The sequence below is a fragment of the Protopterus annectens genome, chromosome 13.part0 (assembly GCF_019279795.1).
Source record: "Protopterus annectens isolate FY-2018-M chromosome 13.part0, PAN1.0, whole genome shotgun sequence".
NCBI lineage: Eukaryota > Metazoa > Chordata > Ceratodontiformes > Protopteridae > Protopterus > Protopterus annectens.
The window spans coordinates 196288087-196311808 of NC_056747.1; the positions used below are offsets into that span (position 1 = coordinate 196288087).

The window sequence follows — 23722 nt, forward strand, 5'->3', positions numbered from 1 at the left end:
AATGCTTGACAATGACTGGATAGATTGTAAGTGATTTATAATGTTTGCAAATGAAAGTATGTTAGTATGTTTTATTTTCATTTATGTAAAAGTATGATTGCCTATGTTGTAAGTGATAATTTAATAAAGATGTTTGTTGTTTAAAGAAAAAAAAAGCACCACTGAGTTTGTCCTACAGTGTACAGAAGCCGCTTTGGGTGATTCTTCTGGTTGCATTTTGACATTGTAGGGGATTATCTAATCCATGCAGGTCATTCTCTAGTCTCTTCTACATCCTTTCCTGCTGACCAGGCAAAAATTAACTAAGTGTGGTGCGGATGCATGCCCTGTTATACTGCTAAAGTGTTGATGTCCAGGTGTGAGGGTGCCCTTCTAACTTAGAGGGGGGGGGGGGACTGTAAAGCTCCTGCAAGTTAAGTCAAGCAGTGAGACTTCTGCACAGAAGTGACCATACTCAAACATCTGTAATTATGTTAAGTGCCTGACAAAACTTTATTTTTTCATGTTTCTGTTAATTCTTTTCTTCTAATCCTTAATGAATCTTAGATGTTCTTTGTGTTTCACTGTTGCAGTCATCACATTTGAGTTATCCCTGCCAGGGTAGCCCTCAGCTGTCCCAAATACCAGAGGCTTACTATTTCTGTGTCAGTTGCTGTCGCTTCAGGACTGACATCAGGTCATCAGTAGTATAAAGTAAGGCAGCCGATGTCATTACATCAGTCTTTCTTGCCATGGAGCCTAAAGCAGTTCGTACGAGTGCCGGTCGGCCGCTACCGGAGCTTCGTCTACCGAACTGAAGTTGAAGTCTTCTAAAGCTAAGTACCCCATTGGGGATCCTTTTTTCTTGCACTAACCAATGTCAGAAAAAGTTAATAATTGCCTAGCCTGTGGAAAGCAAATACCACACCGAGTCTTCCAGCCTTACTGCATCACTTGTTTAGGCCCAGACCACGACGTCCCCCGATCTGAAGTAGGATATTCATTTGTCTGCAACCTGTGGGTTATGGATCCGATATCGGATCCGAACCGGCATGGTTTTCCAGCTATGGATCCAAGCTCTCAGCTCCTCCCCTCACCCATAATGCCCTGCTCTACCCTCATGACCTCAGATCTCGTTTGCCGCGCATGGTGACTGGATTGGTTTCTATAGCTCTCAGCTAAGTGCTAGTTTTTCTAACTGTTAATTCAGAGTTTTTGAAGTTTTTTGTTCACATTTGTGTGAAAGTTTAGGTATTCCTCTTTGATAGTTTACTTTAGAGTTAAATTAAGTATTTTTTTTCCCTCGCTGTTGGCGTGTGTGTGTGTTGGGCCTGTGTGTGTATTTTGTTTTAGTTACTTTAGTTAGTAGCTTGTTTATAGATTGGGATGGCTGAACAGCCCAAATCTATATTTTCTAAATGCTCGAGTGTGGCCATAAGCTTTCCCGGCTGATGGCCACACTGTGTGTTAGGTGCCTGGGGTTGAACACCTCACATCTGGATGCTCCATTTGTGCAGGGTTCAACCCCAGGGCACTGAAGGAGCAGAGGTCCAAGCTTGTCTTGGCGGGCCTTTACCGCCGGACTCGGCTCTGACCTCCGCTCCGGGAGTAACCGTGGTTTCGGTTCTTCCTCTGTGGCACCCCTCCTCCTCCTGGGACTCAACCTCCCGCTTGGAGAGAGGGATGCTAGGAAAGGACGAGGGAGAAGCACCACAAGCGGCGGGCCGAGACCTCTGTTTCGCCCCGCCAGCCAAGCGGGCTTCTGCCCGGCTCTCGGCTCGGCCCTCCTCGCCCGTCCCCAGTGTGCTTTTCACCGGGTCCTGAGGAGAGGGAGACCCGATCTCCGCCGAGGCTATCGAGGAGGCACTCCAGGCCTACCTCGGTAGCCTCGTCGAGATCTACATATAGCTCGATGCTGATCTGGACTGGATGATGAGAAGATTCATCCAGGCCCAGATGCAGATGGAGTGTTTGCCTCCCCTGGGGAGCTCAACCTTTTTCAAACCTATTGCTCCTTCTCCGACCCGCTATCCGGGTTCGGAGCAGCTGGAGCCGAGCAGCTGAGCCGGGGTGGGTCTGCGCTGATAGTACTTGGTACTTCGGATCCGACCCTGCCCTCGAGTGCGTTGGATCCGACTACTCGGAGCCTGGATCCGAGCCTCGATCCGGGGATCAGTGCTCCTTCGGCGCGCCTGTGTCGGAGCGCGATCCGAAGCGCCGCGGCTCCGATCCACTCTTCGGATCCGAGGGGAGCCGATTGTCAGATCCTTTGGTCGAGGTCGGCTCCCCTCGGCTGATGTAGTGGAGGGCCCTGTTGAGGGTCTCCGGACCCCGGCACTTGTTCCGCTCCGTCCCGCTCCCTCTGCACTGGGCCAGGCTTCCACCATCCGGCCCTGGGACAGCCCGCTTCTGCCCCAAGTTGCTCCAGTGGAACAAGTTGCTGCTTGCGAGGACTCCTGACAGCCCCCAGAGGATGTCCTCGCAAGCATACGAGGAGGCACATTGACTCCCCGAGTCTCACAGAAGACACGGACTTGGAGGAAGGGGAAGGCTCCCCACGGTCACCCCGAGGATGTCTCATTTGGAGACATCATGGAAATGCTCCGATAGGGGGTGGTCTGCCCCAAGTCTTCCTCGGACGAGTCCGTGTTCTTGGAGGCATTTGAAGCGGGCCCGTCTACCTCTTGGGTGTCCTCCTGCCGACCCTGGTGGACCTTATTACCACCAGGGCGTGGAAGGAACCAGACACCGTGGAGCCAATTCCTAAGAGGCCCGAGGATCCTTAGCCCACCGTCCGACCGTGCCCATTGGAGTAAGGCCTCCGGTAGATGCCATGTTGACGGGCGGCCACCAAGAGGGAACTGGCTCAGGAGAGTCCTCAGTCCATCCCCCGAGCAAGGAGTCTCGATGATGGACCGCTTGGGAAGCGGATGTTTAGTTCAGCGACCTTCTCGGTAGGGCGCTGAACTACTTGGCACATGTCATTAGGATGCAGCGAGATCTCATTAACGCTGCATCTCCCCAGAGTCCATTTCGGAGGAGGACAGGGTTCTGCACTCCACCGTATGGCCACTCTTAGGTCAGTTACTAATACCTCTATGCGGCTACTCTCCCACGAAGGCGCGGACAGGACTAGTCACTAGACGCCAGGCCTGGCTCCGTCTGCGATTTTCTGAGCCCTTCAAAGTGTCATTAACGCCCCTTTGATGGTTCTGCTTTTTGCAAAACCGTGCTGACCCAGAGCGAGAAGGACGGAAGACTCTGTCTGCCGTCGGAATCCGCTTCTCTGCACCCCAGAGGCCCTACTCTAGGAACCAAAAGGGTCAGAAGAAGATGTGGTTCGAAGTCGCAGCAGTCCCAGCCTGCTCCGGACAACCAGTCCTTCCGTGGCAGAGGAGGACGCCCTAGAGGCAGAGGGGCTCCCAGAAACTTGGGTCCAGGGAACCTTTCTCTGAACGGCCAGCGCAGCAACCCTGAGGGTTGCCCGACTGCTCCACTCTGGAGGCAGTCGGGGACGTTCCCGGGCACCTAGCGGCATGGGAGTCCATAACATCAGACCGCTGGGTTCTCCAAATCATATCCAGAAGATATCGCATCCCTTTCCTTCACCTTCCAAAGTTGAAGTCCCTCCCAGACGCCCCACCCGTCAACGGGAGGCCGCTTTGGCAGAAATTGGCCATCTGCTAAAGAAAGAGCCATCCAGCCCCCCCAGACCAGATCGGATCAGGGTTCTACTCCAGGTTCTTTTTAGTGCCAAAGAAGACGGGGAACTAAGACCAATCCTAGACCTCTCTCTCTTGAATCTGGCAGTCCCCAAAGAAAAATTCAATGGTCACTCTGCAATCTATTCTCCCCTTCTGGGAGAAAATCACTGGATGTGCTCAATAGACCTCAAGGACGCGTACTACCACATCCTGATGGACAGGCGCCAGGAGGTTCCTCCGCTTCCGGCTGGGAGCCAGTCACTACCAGTTCGGTCCTTCCCTTTGGTCTCACCACAGCCCCCAGGGTGTTCACCAAAGTATTAGCAGTGGTAGCGGCCCACCTGAGGCTTCAGGGGTGCAGGTGTTCCCTACCTGGACGACTGGCTTCTTCCCCAACAAGGCATCTACTTTTATTGGCCGAGACTCCTTTCTCCATCTTGCTCCTTTTCTGGGCATCACAATAAATACAAAGAAATCCAACCTGGCCCACACAGCTCTTAGATTTTATAGGGGCCAGGCTAGACACAAGGAGTTTACGAGCCTTCCTCACTGCGGACAGAATTCAAAATCTGCAGCTCCAGGTGCGGGCCATTCTCCACTCAAGTTCTGTTCGAGTTGGTCCTGAGGGCTCTAGGGTCCATGGCATCTGCTATAGCACTTCTTCCTCTTGCCAGGCTCAATATGCGCATTCTACAGTGGGGACTCTTAGTACAGTGGTCATACCTTGCTCTCCCATGCATCATCCCATTGATCAGCAAGGCTTGCAAGCGGTCCCTCTTGTGGTGGCTTCCCCGGATCTCCACAGGGCCGCCCATTTTGTGCTTCTCCCCTCTCGCCACGGTGACCACGGACGCCTCCGCCTCGGGGGGGCACTTTATGGCGGACGTCCAAGGCACGTGGGACGATTCAGAGACCTTACTGCATATCAATGTTCTAGAGATGAGAGCAGTGCTCTTAGCGTTGCTAGCACTTCAGGACTTTCTTCCTTGGGAACAATTGACAACATGTCTGTGGTCTGGTACATCAACAAGCAAGGGGAACAAGGTCTTACCCTCTTTGTCGAGAAGCCATGAGAGTTTGGGAATGGGCACACCAACCGCTTCGAACGATATCGCAGGTGGGGAACCCTTCATGCGATCTTTTGCCTCCCTCAAACACCAAGTGCGACAGTTTTTCACTCTGATACCTCCTCCCGGAGGTTCCCCAAGAGACGCTGGTGCATGCTTGGCCACCGGTCTGCATGCTTATCCACCCTTGCCTCTGATGCTCCAAGTTCTTCAGAAAGCCTCTCGGGTGGGTTGCAGAATGATTCTCATTGCTCCGTTTTGGCCTCGACAGATCTGGTTCCCCTTCCTAAGGTCTCACTCGGTGAATCCTCCTTGGATTCTAGATCCCATCCGGATCTGATATCCCATCCATCCTGCATTCCTCCTCGAATCTGGACAACCTGAAGCTGACAGCTTGGCTGCTCCAGTTCCACTCTTGATCAGGACTCCCGGTATTTTCACCTGTTAAGGCAATTTTGGTGGCAGCTCATAAACCATCCACTAGAAAGGTTTACCGCAGCAAGTGGAAACGTTTTTCTTTGTGGGGGCGGCAAGGCCTGAACCCTTCACGGTTCCTCTTCCATTAGTGCTTGACTTCCTAACCACTCTCTTTAACGATGGTGCCAGCAGTTCCACAGTCAAAGTACAACTGGCGGCTATTTCTCATTATCACATTGGCCATGACTCTAATCCTCTTATGTCAGCCAAATTGTGTAAAATTTTTCTTAAAGGAACTTTTCTTCTCAGGCCCCCTATAAAACAAGCGGTTCCTCCTTGGGACCTCTCTCTGGTTCTACAGGCCTTGACCGCCCCTTTCGAGCCAAGGTGGATCTCAAATTCTTGTCCTACAAGACAGCCTTTTGGTAGCCATTACATCGGCCAAGAGAGTTTCTGAGCTTCAAGCATTATCAGCTAAACCTCCTTACTTGGTATTTCATCCGGACCGTGTCTACCTCAGGACCAACCCGTCCTTTCTTCCTAAAGTCGCTTCTGAAGCAAACATCAATCAGTCCATTAACCTCCCTGTTTTCTTCCTAAATATGAAAACAAAGGTGAATATAAGCTCCATTCATTAGATGTTCACAGGCAACTTAGATTTTATCTGAACAGCTGGTCATAGGCAATCCGACCAGTTGTTTATTTCCTTTGCAAAATTCAATTTGGGCAAGCCAATTTCTAAAGTTTCTCTGTCCCGCTGGATTTCACAGTGCATCTTATTGGCTTATCAAGCTTCAGGAAGGCCCGGAGGGTGTACCATTCAACCCGGTCAGTATCTACCTCGGCAGCCTTTAAGGCTAGGATTCCTCTAGATGATATTTGTGCAGCAGCCACGTGGGCTTCATCTCATACTTTTATTTCCCACTATAAGTTGGATCTTGCATCTAGGGGTAGAGCATCCTTTGGCTCCACGGTGCTCGGAATATCCTTCCATGATGGCCCAAGATTCAGGTAGCTGGGGACTCTGTCCCACAGGTTGCAGACAATGAATATCCTACTTCAGATTTAGAAGTTATGTACTCACCATAACGTTCCATCTGAGTAGGTGTATTCATTGTCTGCAACCATCCTATCCCCTGGCCTTTCAGTTTCCTGCATATTCTATGTTACCCTTTTCAGGGTGTTGTTGCTTTGGCAAACTCGATCTGAGGTCATGAGGGTAGAGCAGGGCATTATGGGTGAGGGGAGGAGCTGAGAGCTTGGATCCATAGCTGGAAAACAATGCCGGTTCGGATCCGATATCGGATCCATAACCCACAGGTTGCAGACAAATGAATACACCTACTCAGATGGAACGTTATGGTGAGTACATAACTTCTAATTATCGCTTCTGTGCTTTGTTCATTGCCAGAACTATGCGTTGTCTGGCCCTTATTGTAGCCAGATATTTTCGCTTATATTCCTCGAATTCCGATATGGCTTCCGTAAGCCATCTGACAGCAGATATTCTGAAAGAACGTAAAGATAAAGACAGAGACAGACCACACAAGTCCAAACCTACCGACGACACTTCTGTTAAGTTAGTCATAAGTTCTCCACTCCTCAATGAGGCACTTTCACAGCCCCTGATGCCCACTTCTGTTGATTCGCAGGTCGTAACTGAGATCCTTTCGGAGTCCAGTATGCTGCAAAACTCTTCCTCGACTAAGGATCCTGCGATTGTCTCTACCTTGGATGGGTCCGGAGCCGCTGATCAGGCACCGGCTTCCGAGGAAGTCCTTCACACTACCGATTCTCCATACAAACCGACATCTTCTTTCACGACTACCGTTCTTTCGAAAACCAAGTTTCTTAGGCCCAGGGTATGAACCACAGCCAAGAAACCGACCCACTCTCAGGCACCTGCTTTCTTGCCTCAGTCTCAGATGCTTAAAATGGCGGAAGACCTTGTCATGTTGATCAGGGGAAGCCAAATTACCCCCTCCAAAAGGAAGAGCTCTGTCCCCTGTAGTTCTGCCTGACCAAGAGTCAGATGACTTTGATGCATCTGAATATGAAGACATGCAACCCCTCTCTACTTATAAGGATTCTGATGCAGAGGATTGCGTCCCTTCAGCCTCTCCCCAGAGGATCTTTCCTTTAGGGAAACCCTGCATACCTTAAGGGAGCATTTCCAATGGGAAAGTTAAGACTACTCTCAGTCAAAAAAGAGACACTGGGAATTCCTAGATCTTCCACAGCATAGACCCTTGGCCATCCCCCCAGTCCTGGAGGTTGTGGAGGATGTTTTCCTGGAATCCAGCTTGACTCCTGGCATTCTCCCTCCTGCACCAAAAAAAACAGACCGGTACTGTAGAGTCACTGACGCACACAAATTTCTTTTTAAAAATCCTACTGCTGACCCTGAGGTAATTTCTCAAGGGCCTAAAGGGATTAAAGCAACCTGTGCTAAGAATCCCACCCCCTCAGATAGGGATTCCCGAGCACTAGACAGATGGGGTAAAAAGTATGCACCTCAGCTACTCTTGCTATCAGGGCACTAAATTGTCATTTCCATATACTAAAATTTCAGCAACATACCCTGGAACTCCTCAAACATAAAATGTCTTCCTTTCCTGTTTGGGCAGAATCTAAAGAATTACAAGAGTTAATGCATTCTGCAAGTCAAGTAACTAAACACACCTTGCACTGTGGTTTTGACACCGTAGAAGCTTCTTGCAGGGCAGCACTCACCGGATCTGTCATTACAAGGCATGCATGGCTTAAGGAACAGCCCCTGCCAGACCATGTAAAATCTAAATTGTTGGATGCCCCCCTGCACAAAGACAACTTATTTGGCACTAAGGCGAAGATGATGGAAGAAAAAACAAAATCTATACAAACAGTTAAGGATTTATTACAGGTCCATCCACCCAGGTTCACCAGGCATTGTCCCACCAAACACTGGTCCTTTCCTGCTCCCACCAAGCCAGTCCAACTTAGGCCCAGGAAACCAGACCCCCCCAGACAGCAGCCACAGGGAATGCAGAGATCTAAGCAGTGGACAACCTCCACTTCAAAACCAGGGAGTTCAAAGCCACCCTCTTATGGTAAGAACTTACAATGACTCAACTCCCCTACCTTCAGGAGGAAAACTCTCCTTTCACGCAAGCACCTGGGCCACCATTACCAATGACTACTGGGTTCTGAACATAGTGTCTCAGGGATACAAATTTTCCTTCCACACCCTTTCAACCCCAAAAGGGTTCCCAGATCTACCTCCAAACCAGTGGGCAGAGGGCTGAAAAGAAATCCTTTCCCTACTTCCTATGAAGGCAGTAGAGCACGTTCCTGCATAACAGGGCAAGGTTTCTACTCCAGACTCATTCTGGTGCCCAGAAAAGAGGACACCTGGCGCCCCATCCTCTATCTGTCCATTCTAAACACCTTCTTGGTGATCCCAGAATCAAAAATGCTCACCCTCCAGCAGCTGCTACCCATGCTCTCCAAGGATGCTTGGCCAGCCACGCTGGATCTATAAGAGGCCTACCTCCACATTCCTGTCAGGGAATCATGCAGGAAATATCTCTGTTTCAGGGCAGGATCTCAACATTTTCAGCTCTCTGCGCTTCCCCTTTGGTGTATCTACTGCTCCCAGAGTTTTCACAAAATGTCTGGCACCAGCCTTTGGCTTTTGCAGACAAAGAAATATCCAGATTTACCCATACTTAGATGACTGCCTTATTCAGGCAGACAGCCAGGAAAAGCTGCTCAAGCACCTGGCCTTTGTAAAGACCCTACTAACCTCCCTAGGGTACACAATCAACAAAAAGAAATCAAACTGGTGCCCACCCAAAGGATTATCTTCCTGGGAGCAAGCAAACAAATCTTCCTGACAGCCTACTTCTCTCAACTAGCCACCAGGCCTCAGTTATCTGCAAGGAAGATCCTGCAAGCTCTGGGGTTCATGGCATCTTGCATACTGCTCATCCCATATGCCAGACTCGTATGAGGAAACGTCAATGGTACCTAAAAACCGACACAGAAATACTAAGTCTCTGGTATTCGGGCAGACCGAGGGCTATCCTGGCACGGATAACCCAAATGTGATGACTGTAACAGTGAATACACTCGAACATCTACATTTATGGTAAGTGTACACAACTGTACTTTTGCCATGGTAGCGGAGTTGAAGAATGTTGCAACCCTTATCTTGCTGGGGAGTCCTCGGACTAGGTTTCTTTCTCTCTCTTTTTTTTTTTTTTTTGGTCTCTTGATTTTTACTGATTTAGAGGAAAACCTTCGCTACTGTAATTGCCAGGCATTCAGGCATTTTGTGTGTGTGTGTGTGTGTGTGTGGTACGCCAAGGTATTATGATTTGTGTCTCTTTTACTACATTTACTTATTTCCATTGTGCATTATACGTACAAATATTTTAGTAAGTTTGTCTGTGTGTACTTAACTGTTGATGCTTTCTATTATTGTCACCCTCTGGGTTCCATGGTATACTTATATTTTGCCAATGAATTTAAGTCTGGCAGGTGGCATAGAGGATTAAAACTGAGAGATGTTAACTAGCTGCTTCCTGTTTTCAGGTGCACAAGGTTGGTTTCCTTCCGCCCCCATTTGCCTACAGTGTGACTCTGAACAAGTCAGTTCACTGGACAATGCTCCCAAGCCACCCCTTGAAAAGGAACACTTGCGTCCAGTGGGTTAATCTTGTTAATAAATGTATTTAAAAAAGTGTGGTATTTTATATCATCTTCACCCTCTTCTCTCCACAGCATTCCTGTTTTGCAAATAATGAATCTAAGTCTAATGGTAGCATAGTTTTTGTACATTAATTGTTTTTGCTTTTTTATTTGAAGGGGTGGGTCAAGTTGTGCTCCAGGTTGCAGCAACTACCTCCTGTAAACATCACTTTGGTGTTGAGAAGGCAGAAATTCCAGCAAAGTATGCTGAGGTGAGTTTGTTTTTTGCCAAGTCTTATTACTGTATGTGTGAAGTCCTTCATATATAATGTATAATCCTGTAGCCTGACAGTAAATATATTATTCAGTGGATTCTGCAAGCATTTAAAATCTACTTGTATATGTCTAATCCTAGTTGTGTCTGCATTTGTTAAAAAAAACACACAATGGTGAAAATTCCACATATACACTTAAGCAGGAAATACTGCAAACTTTGTCAAATGGCTTATAGTCAAGGTTGCTTTCCCCAAAATGCGTATATGCAAATATATCTCATTGTAGATAGCTGAGTAGATAGTAGCCACATGTCTTGAGAGTCTTGCTCACAGAGACAGAGGGAGCATGAGGTTGACCACTGACAGCAGCAACAGTAAAGACATTTGCATACCTCTCACCTTTCAGCTGAAGAAGTCTGGATAAGGCCTAAAGTAACAGGGGAAACAAAGGCTCAACAATAGGAACAGATTTTAATAATTGCTGTTATAAAATGACAACTTTCTTAAATAAAAGGATTTATGTTGTCATGAATTTTCTGAAGGAAGTAGAAGTCTGAAACTCAGATGTATGTCATTATTTAGTAACTTCAATCTCCGATGATTGGCAACAAACCAAACATTTTAGTAGTAAGGGACCATAATTCTCAACCTAGAAACATCAAAAATCTGGATAAAGGCCCATAAGAAGTAGGTACAACTGGCCAAAAATCGGGATGCTGATTAACATAAAATTTGCATAAAGAGTCATGTAACCCCACTCAGTACAGTGGAATTATGGGATACCAACATGTAGATTGAAGTCACTAAATAATAATAAATAATGGCAGATATTTGAATTTCAGACTTCATATCCCTCAGAAAATCCATAATTCAAAACCCGCTATTCAAGCAGCTATCTGAGTTAAAAGGAGCAATATTTAAAGTCTGTCCCTGATTTTGGGCCTTTGTCCCACCACTATTTTTGGCTTGGTGCAGATACCCGATTTCTTGCAGTTAGACATTGAGAGAGGTATGCACAGAACACCAAAAACTTGTATGTGTGCATTTTTACAGAGTACGTGTGTGTAAAAAATTGCACTTCCACAAATATTCTACCACGTATTAATACATGCACACACACACACACACACACACACACACACACACACACCCTGGAATTTACAAAATAGCCACACCAATGAATAATTATGATCCTTTTTGCAATAACAAATAAAATAGTTGCATGCTATAATTAACATAATCATGTCATATTCCAGTACATCCCCAAAGCACAAGAATGTCTACACTTACAAAATAATACAGTGCACCTTAAAACCCAAACAAGCACTAGTCAAGACCTTGAAATCTTCACCTTAAGACTTTGAAATTTTCATGTGACATGACAGTTAAGTCTGTCTTAATGTCTTTTCCATGAAAATAAGCTGTGCGTTTTGAATCGTTTTACCCAGTGTATTCTGCTCGCAAATACAACATTTTAAACATACATAAATCCTTCTGTAAACATCGAGCTACAGTGAAAAAAACATGTAGCAATGCATTATACAGACAATTAACACTAAGCTTTTGTTTTTACCACGTTGTGAAGCCTATTAAGTCATTAAAACACATACTGACAGTTGTGTTTATGTTTAGATAGTTTCTGAACTAAACATAAGCTTTACGAAAGAATACTGACAGTTGTGTCATGTTTAGATGGTTTCTGAACGAAACATAGGCTTTATGAAAGAAAAAACAAAGAGCTATACAGATCATATGTAAAGTGCCTTACTTTATTAATGATGGTTTGTTACTTGGAACTCAATGAATCTGAGAACAAATACTTTCCTTGCTCAATCATTGGTTGAATATGCTGTCTTGCCTTATGTGTGACCGTTAGCACAAGTACCTCTGAAAATAGAGTCTTCTTTATTTTATTCCTTTTGTTAACCGGGATAGTCTGGCTGAACAAAAATTACCCCTTTTTATCTAACCTCAACCTCTAAGTGCAACAAATCTGTTATCTTATGGATGTGACACAATGAGAAGTAACTCTGAGTAAATTATTGACCAAGTTCCAGTGCTTTGAGACTACTAGCAACCTCACCACCCAAAAAAGAATCTGAAATTGAAGGGACCACTTGGAAATTTGTAGCACCCCATTATTTTGCCCTCAAAACCAGTAAATACAGAGGAATTCGGTACAGTTGCGAGGTATGTAAGGGACCAAACAAATAAGTGTGTGTGTGTGTGTGTCTTTCGGCTTTTCCTGGTTAGGGGTCGCCACAGCGGAACTCCAGTCCGCTAATGACTGGCAGTTAATTTTTTTATGTGCAGAGTTGCCGGTCCTGATGCACAACCTTCAACGAAGGTACGCCCATTCACGCATGTCTCCACACAGAAGACGCTCTAGCTGAGAATCGAACAGGACAGCGTCTTGCTGAGAGGCAACAAAACTACCGCAGCACCACCACCGCGGGTACCAAACAAATAAGTACTTGGATATATTTTTAAAGTGTTATATTTTGAATGTAAAATGCTTCCTTCAACACCATTAACATATACGACAACAAGTTTGAAACATTAGGTGGAGGAACTATTTCACATCAAAAATATATAAAAAATAATATAGCAATTAAAAAAAAAAATACAGTAATTAAAAAAGGTAAAACACAGCAATTTTGCAAACAGCCAATTCTCTGAGCACAGTAATGCTCTCCAGGATGTGTGTTATTGTTGAAATAATGCCCTTCCAGGGGTGTAGATGCCCTCCACCTGCAGCATTGGGTTTCAGAACACCCCTGTATGGGTGTTATTTCCACAGTAACACACACCCTGTTGGGTGTTATTGCTCGCTTAACATTCTGGAAGGCACATATGGACGAGATTGCAAAGGATTTACAATTGAGCAGCTGCATAAGTAGACCAAAATCCAAAGGAAAAAATTCAGCTGGACAGACACCATTGGGTATATATGCCACATAGACTAGCCTGTTGATTTCTAAAACGTATAGTAATGAAGACACAAAACTTCCAGCTGAGTTAAGCCAGTTATGGCAGAAAGGGAGGAAACTGCTGACAAGAAGGAAAAACAGTATTTGCTGGCTAAGATACTGGAGACAACAGCGAAAAGACAGATTCACTTCACATCTGAACTATGTAAAAGCATGAACCTAAAATTCAGGTTCATCTACCTAGCAGTTTTCAGAGTTTTTTTTCCTGACTTGCAGTAAAACGTTTCTGATCCTGGAGGCAGCCATAAAAGAGCTGGAGAAGACTGAACAGAAAATGCAACAAAAGGGAACAAGATGAAGGTGAGAATGGATTTGGAAGCTATGGCCAATTAAACCTTTTCTCCTCTTTAGAAGGAAAATGCAGGTGAGATTGAGGTATGGAGCAGCACCACCAGAAAAGTGAGGGTCACTGGCCACTAAGCAAGTCTGATGAAAATGCAGGATAGTAGAAAAACATAAACAGAGATAAGAGGCTGTTGTTTAAAAGAAATTATCTCCGGGGTTGGAGATTGGCATAATAAAGGTGTTTACCTCACAGACACAAGGTACAGGGTTTGATTCTCTCTTTTGAAAGGGAAATTGTCTAGGTTTAAAATGACCCACAAGGACAACTACCCTAGTACTTACCAATGAACCTATGAATAAAGGCTCAATACTATTCAAAAGTGAGCACACTAATTGGACAGACCAACAAGTGTGCCCATTGTAAATCGAGCATGTAACAATAGAAAACAAAAGTCTGGCCACTGAAGTACCACTGAATGGCCAGACTTTCTATTGATATATGCTGAGGGACAGAGTAAAAAGTAAGAAAAATCACATACATCCTGCAAAACTAAACAAACAGAAACCTACCTGATTTTTCCACTGTCCCTTGTAAAAAAAAAAAGTATTTTGTTTTTTAAACTGTAAAAATAAATAAATAAACAGAAATAGAGATTCTGTTTTCTCTGTTGCTTCTCCTGCACTGCACCAGTGTACTGTGCAAGTGTGGGAACTTAAGTCCTATAAGCATGCTCGGTGTGTTAATCTAGGGAAAATAATGTGGAAGACTGAAGTATCCTTATGCAAATACATTATTTAAGAAAGGTACACAACTTTTTTCTTAATAATGTAATTGTATAATAGAAGTAATTCACTACTGTTTTTGGGTATATCAGGATTTACTCACGATTGGCTTTTCTTAATCACTTGGGCTTTGCCCTCACGGTCAAACCACACCAACTGTTGATCAAACTTGATATACCCACGCATAGTCGTGGATTAGTTAATATGGACATAACTGAACTGTTTAAAGTAAAGAAACATACTACTAAAGTCTTGAAGTGTTGCTGCTGTAATTAATTGAGATCTACTTCTGGCTGTGTGACAAAAAGAACAAAGAAGAATGTAATTCCCACTTTTTCTTTCCCCTTTTTTTTTTTTTTTAAATAGTTTCTTCTACTTGCATTAAAATGTCTCCAGTACTATATTTATGAAAACTTTGTAGATGGAACGAAGGCGAGAATTCTAAGTAAAGTTAAAATGTGGTACAGTAAAATGGCATATAGTAAAGGCATACTAAGAGTAACCATGGTGAAGTTCTGTTCCAAAGTGAGAGAAGGGAAGTGGGGAACACCCAGTGAGTAAGACTGTAGGAAAAAACAATGGTGATTGGTGAAGGAGGTAGGCAGACTGATAAATATGAATGAAAGGATACTGAGGGGAAAAAAAAGAAATGTAGAAAGAGAATTAGTGTAGACAAGAAAGGAAACCATGATCAAATAAATGGAAAATACTTTTACACCACAAATTGGAAAAATTTAACAAAATTGTAGCGATGAAGGGAATAAGGATTAAAGGGCCAGAGTCAGTTAAAGAAGGGTGAGGTTCCAAGAGGATATTTCAATAATACCATATTGGCGAATGTAAACTAAGAAAGAATGACAAGGGTGAGCAGGAAGAGGGGGGAAGTAGAGTGCAATTTAAAAGAAGGGGGAAGAGAAATGTGACAAAAAAGAGCAGTGAAAGATTAAGCGGGTTGGGTTAAAAGGCTGTCTGTGTATATAGTAATAAAAGTGGTTTGCTAAAAAATGTATTTAGCACTATAAAATAATGATGGGAAGAAATGTGAACAGGCAAAGAAAACTGAACTTGCAGACAAGTTCAAAAAGTAGAAGATTTTGGAATTCATTAAGGCTAGCAAGATAGGAGTAGCAATGTTGCTTAAGGCAAATTAAAAAAAAAAGTTGAGAATTTGGAACTCACAGTTTTAGAGAGAGATTTCTTGCGGATGCATAAGAAGACAGGAATAGTTGAGTGATAATATGAATAAGAGGAGGAGCCCCTATTAGCATAAAAGAAAAAAAATATCCGTAAGTTTCAGGGAAGCTGCATCTTAATGCAAGGTAACGGGTGAGGTTAGTAAGTGACATTAGGAAGCACCATTTGCCATCTGAAGTACAAACAAAAAGAGTTAGGGAAAACATTGCTGGAAATAATTGGTTTGCTTCAAGTGATCCTACTACTGGCATGGGAATGGAATCTTATTACAGTAGGTGAAGATATTAGTGGGGGTCCATAGATGAGAAAGCTGATAGCAAAGGGAAAGTTATTAGGAAGTACTTTAAAATGTTTGGAGTAGTGATGTGGGAAAATTTTAAATAAAAAGGGATTTACATATTATGCAGGGCAGTATTAGACGGAGCTTATTTCTTGAAGGGGCAAGTATATTTAGTGAAGGACATGATAACATATCCTGAGACTTTATCTGACTGTCCACTAATTAAGGCTGAAATAAAGACATCAAGCGTTGACTGAAGAATTTGGCACGGGAGAGTTTATAAACTGGCAGTTAATAGTGCAAAAAGCTTTATGGCATATATATATATATATATATATATATATATATATATATATATATATATATATAAAATATATATGGGTCTACTTCAGAATGTCGACCGTTCAGAATGCCAACTTTCAGATGGCCAACACTGTATGATTGACATTCAAAGACCGACATCCTGAAATAGCACCATTTACCTACCTGTAAACACAGTAAAACTGTGTTATGCAGGGGCATCCCCCTGCACAATATTCTCACTCGAGATTGCACTACAGTGGAGGAAAGGGAATCTCCCAGTCCCACACTGTAGCGGGATCTCAGTTATCATTTGTGGCCTTTCAAACGTTCACTCATTTGGTTGAACAAAAGAAGGGCTCCTATATATATATATATATATATATATATATATATATATATATATATATATATATATATATAAATAAATAAGCCGGCCAATATCAAGCTTGCGTCAGCCTAAAACTCTCGAGCCAAGGTCCTACCCAGAATGCTCTGCTCCCTGTTACCTCAGATCTCGTTTGCCACGTTGCTGTACAGCCATGTCAAGCCACTCTGTCAGCTAAGTGTCTAATTTTTTGAAAGTTTATATATTGTTATAAAACTGAGAGATGTTAACTAGCTGCTTCCTGTTTTCAGGTGCACAAGGTTGGTTTCCTTCCGCCCCCATTTGCCTACAGTGTGACTCTGAACAAGTCAGTTGACTGGACAATGCTCCCAAGCCACCCCTTGAAAAGGAACACTTGCGTCCAGTGGGTTAATCTTGTTAATAAATGTATTTAAAAAAGTGTGGTATTTTATATCATCTTCACCCTCTTCTCTCAACAGCATCCCTGTTTTGCAAATAATGAATCTAAGTCTAATGGTAGCATAGTTTTTGTACATTAATTGTTTTTGCTTTTTTATTTGAAGGGGTGGGTCAAGTTGTGCTCCAGGTTGCAGCAACTACCTCCTGTAAACATCACTTTGGTGTTGAGAAGGCAGAAATTCCAGCAAAGTATGCTGAGGTGAGTTTGTTTTTTGCCAAGTCTTATTACTGTATGTGTGAAGTCCTTCATATATAATGTATAATCCTGTAGCCTGACAGTAAATATATTATTCAGTGGATTCTGCAGGCATTTAAAATCTACTTGTATATGTCTAATCCTAGTTGTGTCTGCATTTGTTAAAAAAAACACACAATGGTGAAAATTCCACATATACACTTAAGCAGGAAATACTGCAAACTTTGTCAAATGGCTTATAGTCAAGGTTGCTTTCCCCAAAATGCGTATATGCAAATATATCTCATTGTAGATAGCTGAGTAGATAGTAGCCACATGTCTTGAGAGTCTTGCTCACAGAGACAGAGAGGGAGCATGAGGTTGACCACTGACAGCAGCAACCGTAAAGACATTTGCATACCTCTCACCTTTCAGCTGAAGAAGTCTGGATAAGGCCTAAAGTAACAGGGGAAACAAAGGCTCAACAATAGGAACAGATTTTAATAATTGCTGTTATAAAATGACAACTTTCTTAAATAAAAGGATTTATGTTGTCATGAATTTTCTGAAGGAAGTAGAAGTCTGAAACTCAGATGTATGTCATTATTTAGTAACTTCAATCTCCGATGATTGGCAACAAACCAAACATTTTAGTAGTAAGGGACCATAATTCTCAACCTAGAAACATCAAAAATCTGGATAAAGGCCCATAAGAAGTAGGTACAACTGGCCAAAAATCGGGATGCTGATTAACATAAAATTTGCATAAAGAGTCATGTAACCCCACTCAGTACAGTGGAATTATGGGATACCAACATGTAGATTGAAGTCACTAAATAATAATAAATAATGGCAGATATTTGAATTTCAGACTTCATATCCCTCAGAAAATCCATAATTCAAAACCCGCTATTCAAGCCGCTATCTGAGTTAAAAGGAGCAATATTTAAAGTCTGTCCCTGATTTTGGGCCTTTGTCCCACCACTATTTTTGGCTTGGTGCAGATACCCGATTTCTTGCAGTTAGACATTGAGAGAGGTATGCACAGAACACCAAAAACTTGTATGTATGCATTTTTACAGAGTACGTGTGTGTAAAAAATTGCACTTCCACAAATATTCTACCACGTATTAATACATGCACACACACACACACACACACACACCCTGGAATTTACAAAATAGCCACACCAATGAATAATTATGATCCTTTTTGCAATAACAAATAAAATAGTTGCATGTTATAATTAACATAATCATGTCATATTCCAGTGCATCCCCAAAGCACAAGAATGTCTACACTTACAAAATAATACAGTGCACCTTAAAACCCAAACAAGCACTAGTCAAGACCTTGAAATCTTCACCTTAAGACTTTGAAATTTTCATGTGACATGACAGTTAAGTCTGTCTTAATGTCTTTTCTATGAAAATAAGCTGTGCATTTTGAATCGTTTTACCCAGTGTATTCTGCTCGCAAATACAACATTTTAAACATACATAAATCCTTCTGTAAACATCGAGCTACAGTGAAAAAAACATGTAGCAATGCATTATACAGACAATTAACACTAAGCTTTTGTTTTTACCACGCTAGAAGCCTATTAAGTCATTAAAACACATACTGACAGTTGTGTTTATGTTTAGATAGTTTCTGAACTAAACATAAGCTTTACGAAAGAATACTGACAGTTGTGTCATGTTTAGATGGTTTCTGAACGAAACATAGGCTTTATGAAAGAAAAAACAAAGAGCTATACAGATCATATGTAAAGTGCCTTACTTTATTAATGATGGTTTGTTACTTGGAACTCAATGAATCTGAGAACAAATACTTTCCTTGCTCAATCATTGGTTGAATATGCTGTCTTGCCTTATGTGTGACCGTTAGCACAAGTACCTCTGAAAAAAGAGTCTTCTTTATTTTATTCCTTTTGTTAACCGGGATAGTCTGGCTGAACAAAAATTACCCCTTTTTATCTAACCTCAACCTCTAAGTGCAACAAATCTGTTATCTTATGGATGTGACACAATGCGAAGTAACTCTGAGTAAATTATTGACCAAGTTCCAGTGCTTTGAGACTACTAGCAACCTCACCACCCAAAAAAGAATCTGAAATTGAAGGGACCACTTGGAAATTTGTAGCACCCCATTATTTTGCCCTCAAAACCAGTAAATACAGAGGAATTCGGTACAGTTGCGAGGTATGTAAGGGACCAAACAAATAAGTGTGTGTGTGTGTGTCTTTCGGCTTTTCCTGGTGAGGGGTCGCCACAGCGGAACTCCAGTCTGCTAATGACTGGCAGTTAATTTTTTTATGTGCCGAGTTGCCGGTCCTGACGCACAACCTTCAACGAAGGTACGCCCATTCACGCATGTCTCCACACAGAAGACGCTCTAGCTGAGAATCGAACAGGACAGCGTCTTGCTGAGAGGCAACAAAACTACCGCAGCACCACCACCGCGGGTACCAAACAAATAAGTACTTGGATATATTTTTAAAGTGTTATATTTTGAATGTAAAATGCTTCCTTCAACACCATTAACATATACGACAACAAGTTTGAAACATTAGGTGGAGGAACTATTTCACATCAAAAATATATAAAAAATAATATAGCAATTAAAAAAAAAATACAGTAATTAAAAAAGGTAAAACACAGCAATTTTGCAAACAGCCAATTCTCTGAGCACAGTAATGCTCTCCAGGATGTGTGTTATTGTTGAAATAATGCCCTTCCAGGGGTGTAGATGCCCTCCACCTGCAGCATTGGGTTTCAGAACACCCCTGTATGGGTGTTATTTCCACAGTAACACACACCCTGTTGGGTGTTATTGCTCGCTTAACATTCTGGAAGGCACATATGGACGAGATTGCAAAGGATTTACAATTGAGCAGCTGCATAAGTGGACCAAAATCCGAAGGAAAAAAATTCAGCTGGACAGACACCATTGGGTATATATGCCACATAGACTAGCCTGTTGATTTCTAAAACGTATAGTAATGAAGACACAAAACTTCCAGCTGAGTTAAGCCAGTTATGGCAGAAAGGGAGGAAACTGCTGACAAGAAGGAAAAACAGTATTTGCTGGCTAAGATACTGGAGACAACAGCGAAAAGACAGATTCACTTCACATCTGAACTATGTAAAAGCATGAACCTAAAATTCAGGTTCATCTACCTAGCAGTTTTCAGAGTTTTTTTTCCTGACTTGCAGTAAAACGTTTCTGATCCTGGAGGCAGCCATAAAAGAGCTGGAGAAGACTGAACAGAAAATGCAACAAAAGGGAACAAGATGAAGGTGAGAATGGATTTGGAAGCTATGGCCAATTAAACCTTTTCTCCTCTTTAGAAGGAAAATGCAGGTGAGATTGAGGTATGGAGCAGCACCACCAGAAAAGTGAGGGTCACTGACCACTAAGCAAGTCTGATGAAAATGCAGGATAGTAGAAAAACATAAACAGAGATAAGAGGCTGTTGTTTAAAAGAAATTATCTCCGGGGTTGGAGATTGGCATAATAAAGGTGTTTACCTCACAGACACAAGGTACAGGGTTTGATTCTCTCTTTTGAAAGGGAAATTGTCTAGGTTTAAAATGACCCACAAGGACAACTACCCTAGTACTTACCAATGAACCTATGAATAAAGGCTCAATACTATTCAAAAATGAGCACACTAATTGGACAGACCAACAAGTGTGCCCATTGTAAATCGAGCATGTAACAATAGAAAACAAAAGTCTGGCCACTGAAGTACCACTGAATGGCCAGACTTTCTATTGATATATGCTGAGGGACAGAGTAAAAAGAAAAATCACATACATCCTGAAAAACTAAACAAACAGAAACCTACCTGATTTTTCCACTGTCCCTTGTAAAAAAAAAAAAAGTATTTTGTTTTTTAAACTGTAAAAATAAATAAATAAACAGAAATAGAGATTCTGTTTTCTCTGTTGCTTCTCCTGCACTGCACCAGTGTACTGTGCAAGTGTGGGAACTTAAGTCCTATAAGCATGCTCGGTGTGTTAATCTAGGGAAAATAATGTGGAAGACTGAAGTATCCTTATGCAAATACATTATTTAAGAAAGGTACACAACTTTTTTCTTAATAATGTAATTGTATAATAGAAGTAATTCACTACTGTTTTTGGGTATATCAGGATTTACTCACGATTGGCTTTTCTTAATCACTTGGGCTTTGCCCTCACGGTCAAACCACACCAACTGTTGATCAAACTTGATATACCCACGCATAGTCGTGGATTAGTTAATATGGACATAACTGAACTGTTTAAAGTAAAGAAACATACTACTAAAGTCTTGAAGTGTTGCTGCTGTAATTAATTGAGATCTACTTCTGGCTGTGTGACAAAAAGAACAAAGAAGAATGTAATTCCCACTTTTTCTTTCCCTTTTTTTTTTAAATAGTTTCTTCTACTTGCATTAAAATGTCTCCAGTACTATATTTATGAAAACTTTGTAGATGGAACGGCGAGAATTCTAAGTAAAGTTAAAATGTGGTACAGTAAAATGGCATATAGTAAAGGCATACTAAGAGTAACCATGGTGAAGTTCTGTTCCAAAGTGAGAGAAGGGAAGTGGGAACACCCAGTGAGTAAGACTGTAGGAAAAAACAATGGTGATTGGTGAAGGAGGTAGGCAGACTGATAAATATGAATGAAAGGATACTGAGGGGAAAAAAAAGAAATGTAGAAAGAGAATTAGTGTAGACAAGAAAGGAAACCATGATCAAATAAATGGAAAATACTTTTACACCACAAATTGGAAAAATTTAACAAAATTGTAGCGATGAAGGGAATAAGGATTAAAGGGCCAGAGTCAGTTAAAGAAGGGTGAGGTTCCAAGAGGATATTTCAATAATACCATATTGGCGAATGTAAACTAAGAAAGAATGACAAGGGTGAGCAGGAAGAGGGGGGAAGTAGAGTGCAATTTAAAAGAAGGGGGAAGAGAAATGTGACAAAAAAGAGCAGTGAAAGATTAAGCTGGTTGGGTTAAAAGGCTGTCTGTGTATATAGTAATAAAAGTGGTTTGCTAAAAAATGTATTTAGCACTATAAAATAATGATGGGAAGAAATGTGAACAGGCAAAGAAAACTGAACTTGCAGACAAGTTCAAAAAGTAGAAGATTTTGGAATTCATTAAGGCTAGCAAGATAGGAGTAGCAATGTTGATTAAGGCAAATTAAAAAAAAAAGTTGAGAATTTGGAACTCACAGTTTTAGAGAGAGATTTCCTGCGGATGCATAAGAAGACAGGAATAGTTGAGTGATAATATGAATAAGAGGAGGAGCCCCTATTAGCATAAAAGAAAAAAAATATCCGTAAGTTTCAGGGAAGCTGCATCTTAATGCAAGGTAACTGGTGAGGTTAGTAAGTGACATTAGGAAGCACCATTTGCCATCTGAAGTACAAACAAAAAGAGTTAGGGAAAACATTGCTGGAAATAATTGGTTTGCTTCAAGTGATCCTACTACTGGCATGGGAATGGAATCTTATTACAGTAGGTGAGGATATTAGTGGGGGTCCATAGATGAGAAAGCTGATAGCAAAGGGAAAGTTATTAGGAAGTACTTTAAAATGTTTGGAGTAGTGATGTGGGAAAATTTTAAATAAAAAGGGATTTACATATTATGCAGGGCAGTATTAGACGGAGCTTATTTCTTGAAGGGGCAAGTATATTTAGTGAAGGACATGATAACATATCCTGAGACTTTATCTGACTGTCCACTAATTAAGGCTGAAATAAAGACATCAAGCGTTGACTGAAGAATTTGGCACGGGAGAGTTTATAAACTGGCAGTTAATAGTGCAAAAAGCTTTATGGCATATATATATATATATATATATATATATATATATATATATATATATATATATATATATATATAAAATATATATGGGTCTACTTCAGAATGTCGACCGTTCAGAATGCCAACTTTCGTATGGCCAACACTGTATGATTGACATTCCGAAAGACCGACATCCTGAAATAGCACTATTTACCTACCTGTAAACACAGTAAAACTGTGTTATGCAGGGGGGCAAGCCCCCCTGCACAATATTCTCACTCCGAGATTGCACTGCAGTGGAGGAAAGGGGAATCTCCCAGTCCCACACTGTAGCGGGATCTCAGTTATTATTTGTGGCCTTTCAAACGTTCACTCATATGGTTGAACAAAAGAAGGGCTCCTATATAAATATATATATATATATATATATATATATATATATATATATATATATATATATATATAAATAAATAAGCCGGCCAATATCAAGCTTGCGTCAGCCTAACACTCTCTAGCCAAGGTCCTACCCAGAATGCTCTGCTCCCTGTTACCTCAGATCTCGTTTGCCACGTTGCTGTACAGCCATGTCAAGCCACTCTGTCAGCTAAGTGTCTAATTTTTTGAAAGTTTATATATTGTTATTACTCTAAATTTTTCTCAAACGTTTATTCAATGTTGTCCTACCCTATCTCAGACTTTTCGTGCCCAGCCCCCTGACTCCTGGGTCACTCCGCCTGCCGATGAGCTCGTCCAACTCATCATACAGTGCACGTGGAAGGCTCCTGACACTATGGAAGCGATACCTGAGAGACCAGATAAAATATTATCGCCCCCAGCTGAGCACCCCCATTGGTCACGAGGTCTTCCAGTAGATGCTATGGTGGTGGCAGCTGCTACGAAGAAGGATTTGGCAAAAGAGAGCCAACTGTCCATCCGCCCAACAATGAATCCCAGGTGACTGACAGGTTAGGGAAGCGTGTGC

General features: G+C 42.3%; 1 protein-coding gene across 1 annotated transcript in view; it reads left to right on the top strand.

Annotated features, from left to right (window-relative positions):
* The window catches only part of LOC122787868 (histone-lysine N-methyltransferase, H3 lysine-79 specific-like), a 2114473-nt gene that overhangs the window by 532560 nt on the left and 1558191 nt on the right, over window positions 1-23722 (top strand). The window contains exons 4-6 of the mRNA XM_044054784.1: window positions 14264-14399; window positions 14538-14724; window positions 16858-16952. Of these exons, the coding sequence (XP_043910719.1) occupies window positions 14264-14399; window positions 14538-14724; window positions 16858-16952 (418 nt within the window). The remainder of the gene's footprint in view (window positions 1-14263; window positions 14400-14537; window positions 14725-16857; window positions 16953-23722) is intronic.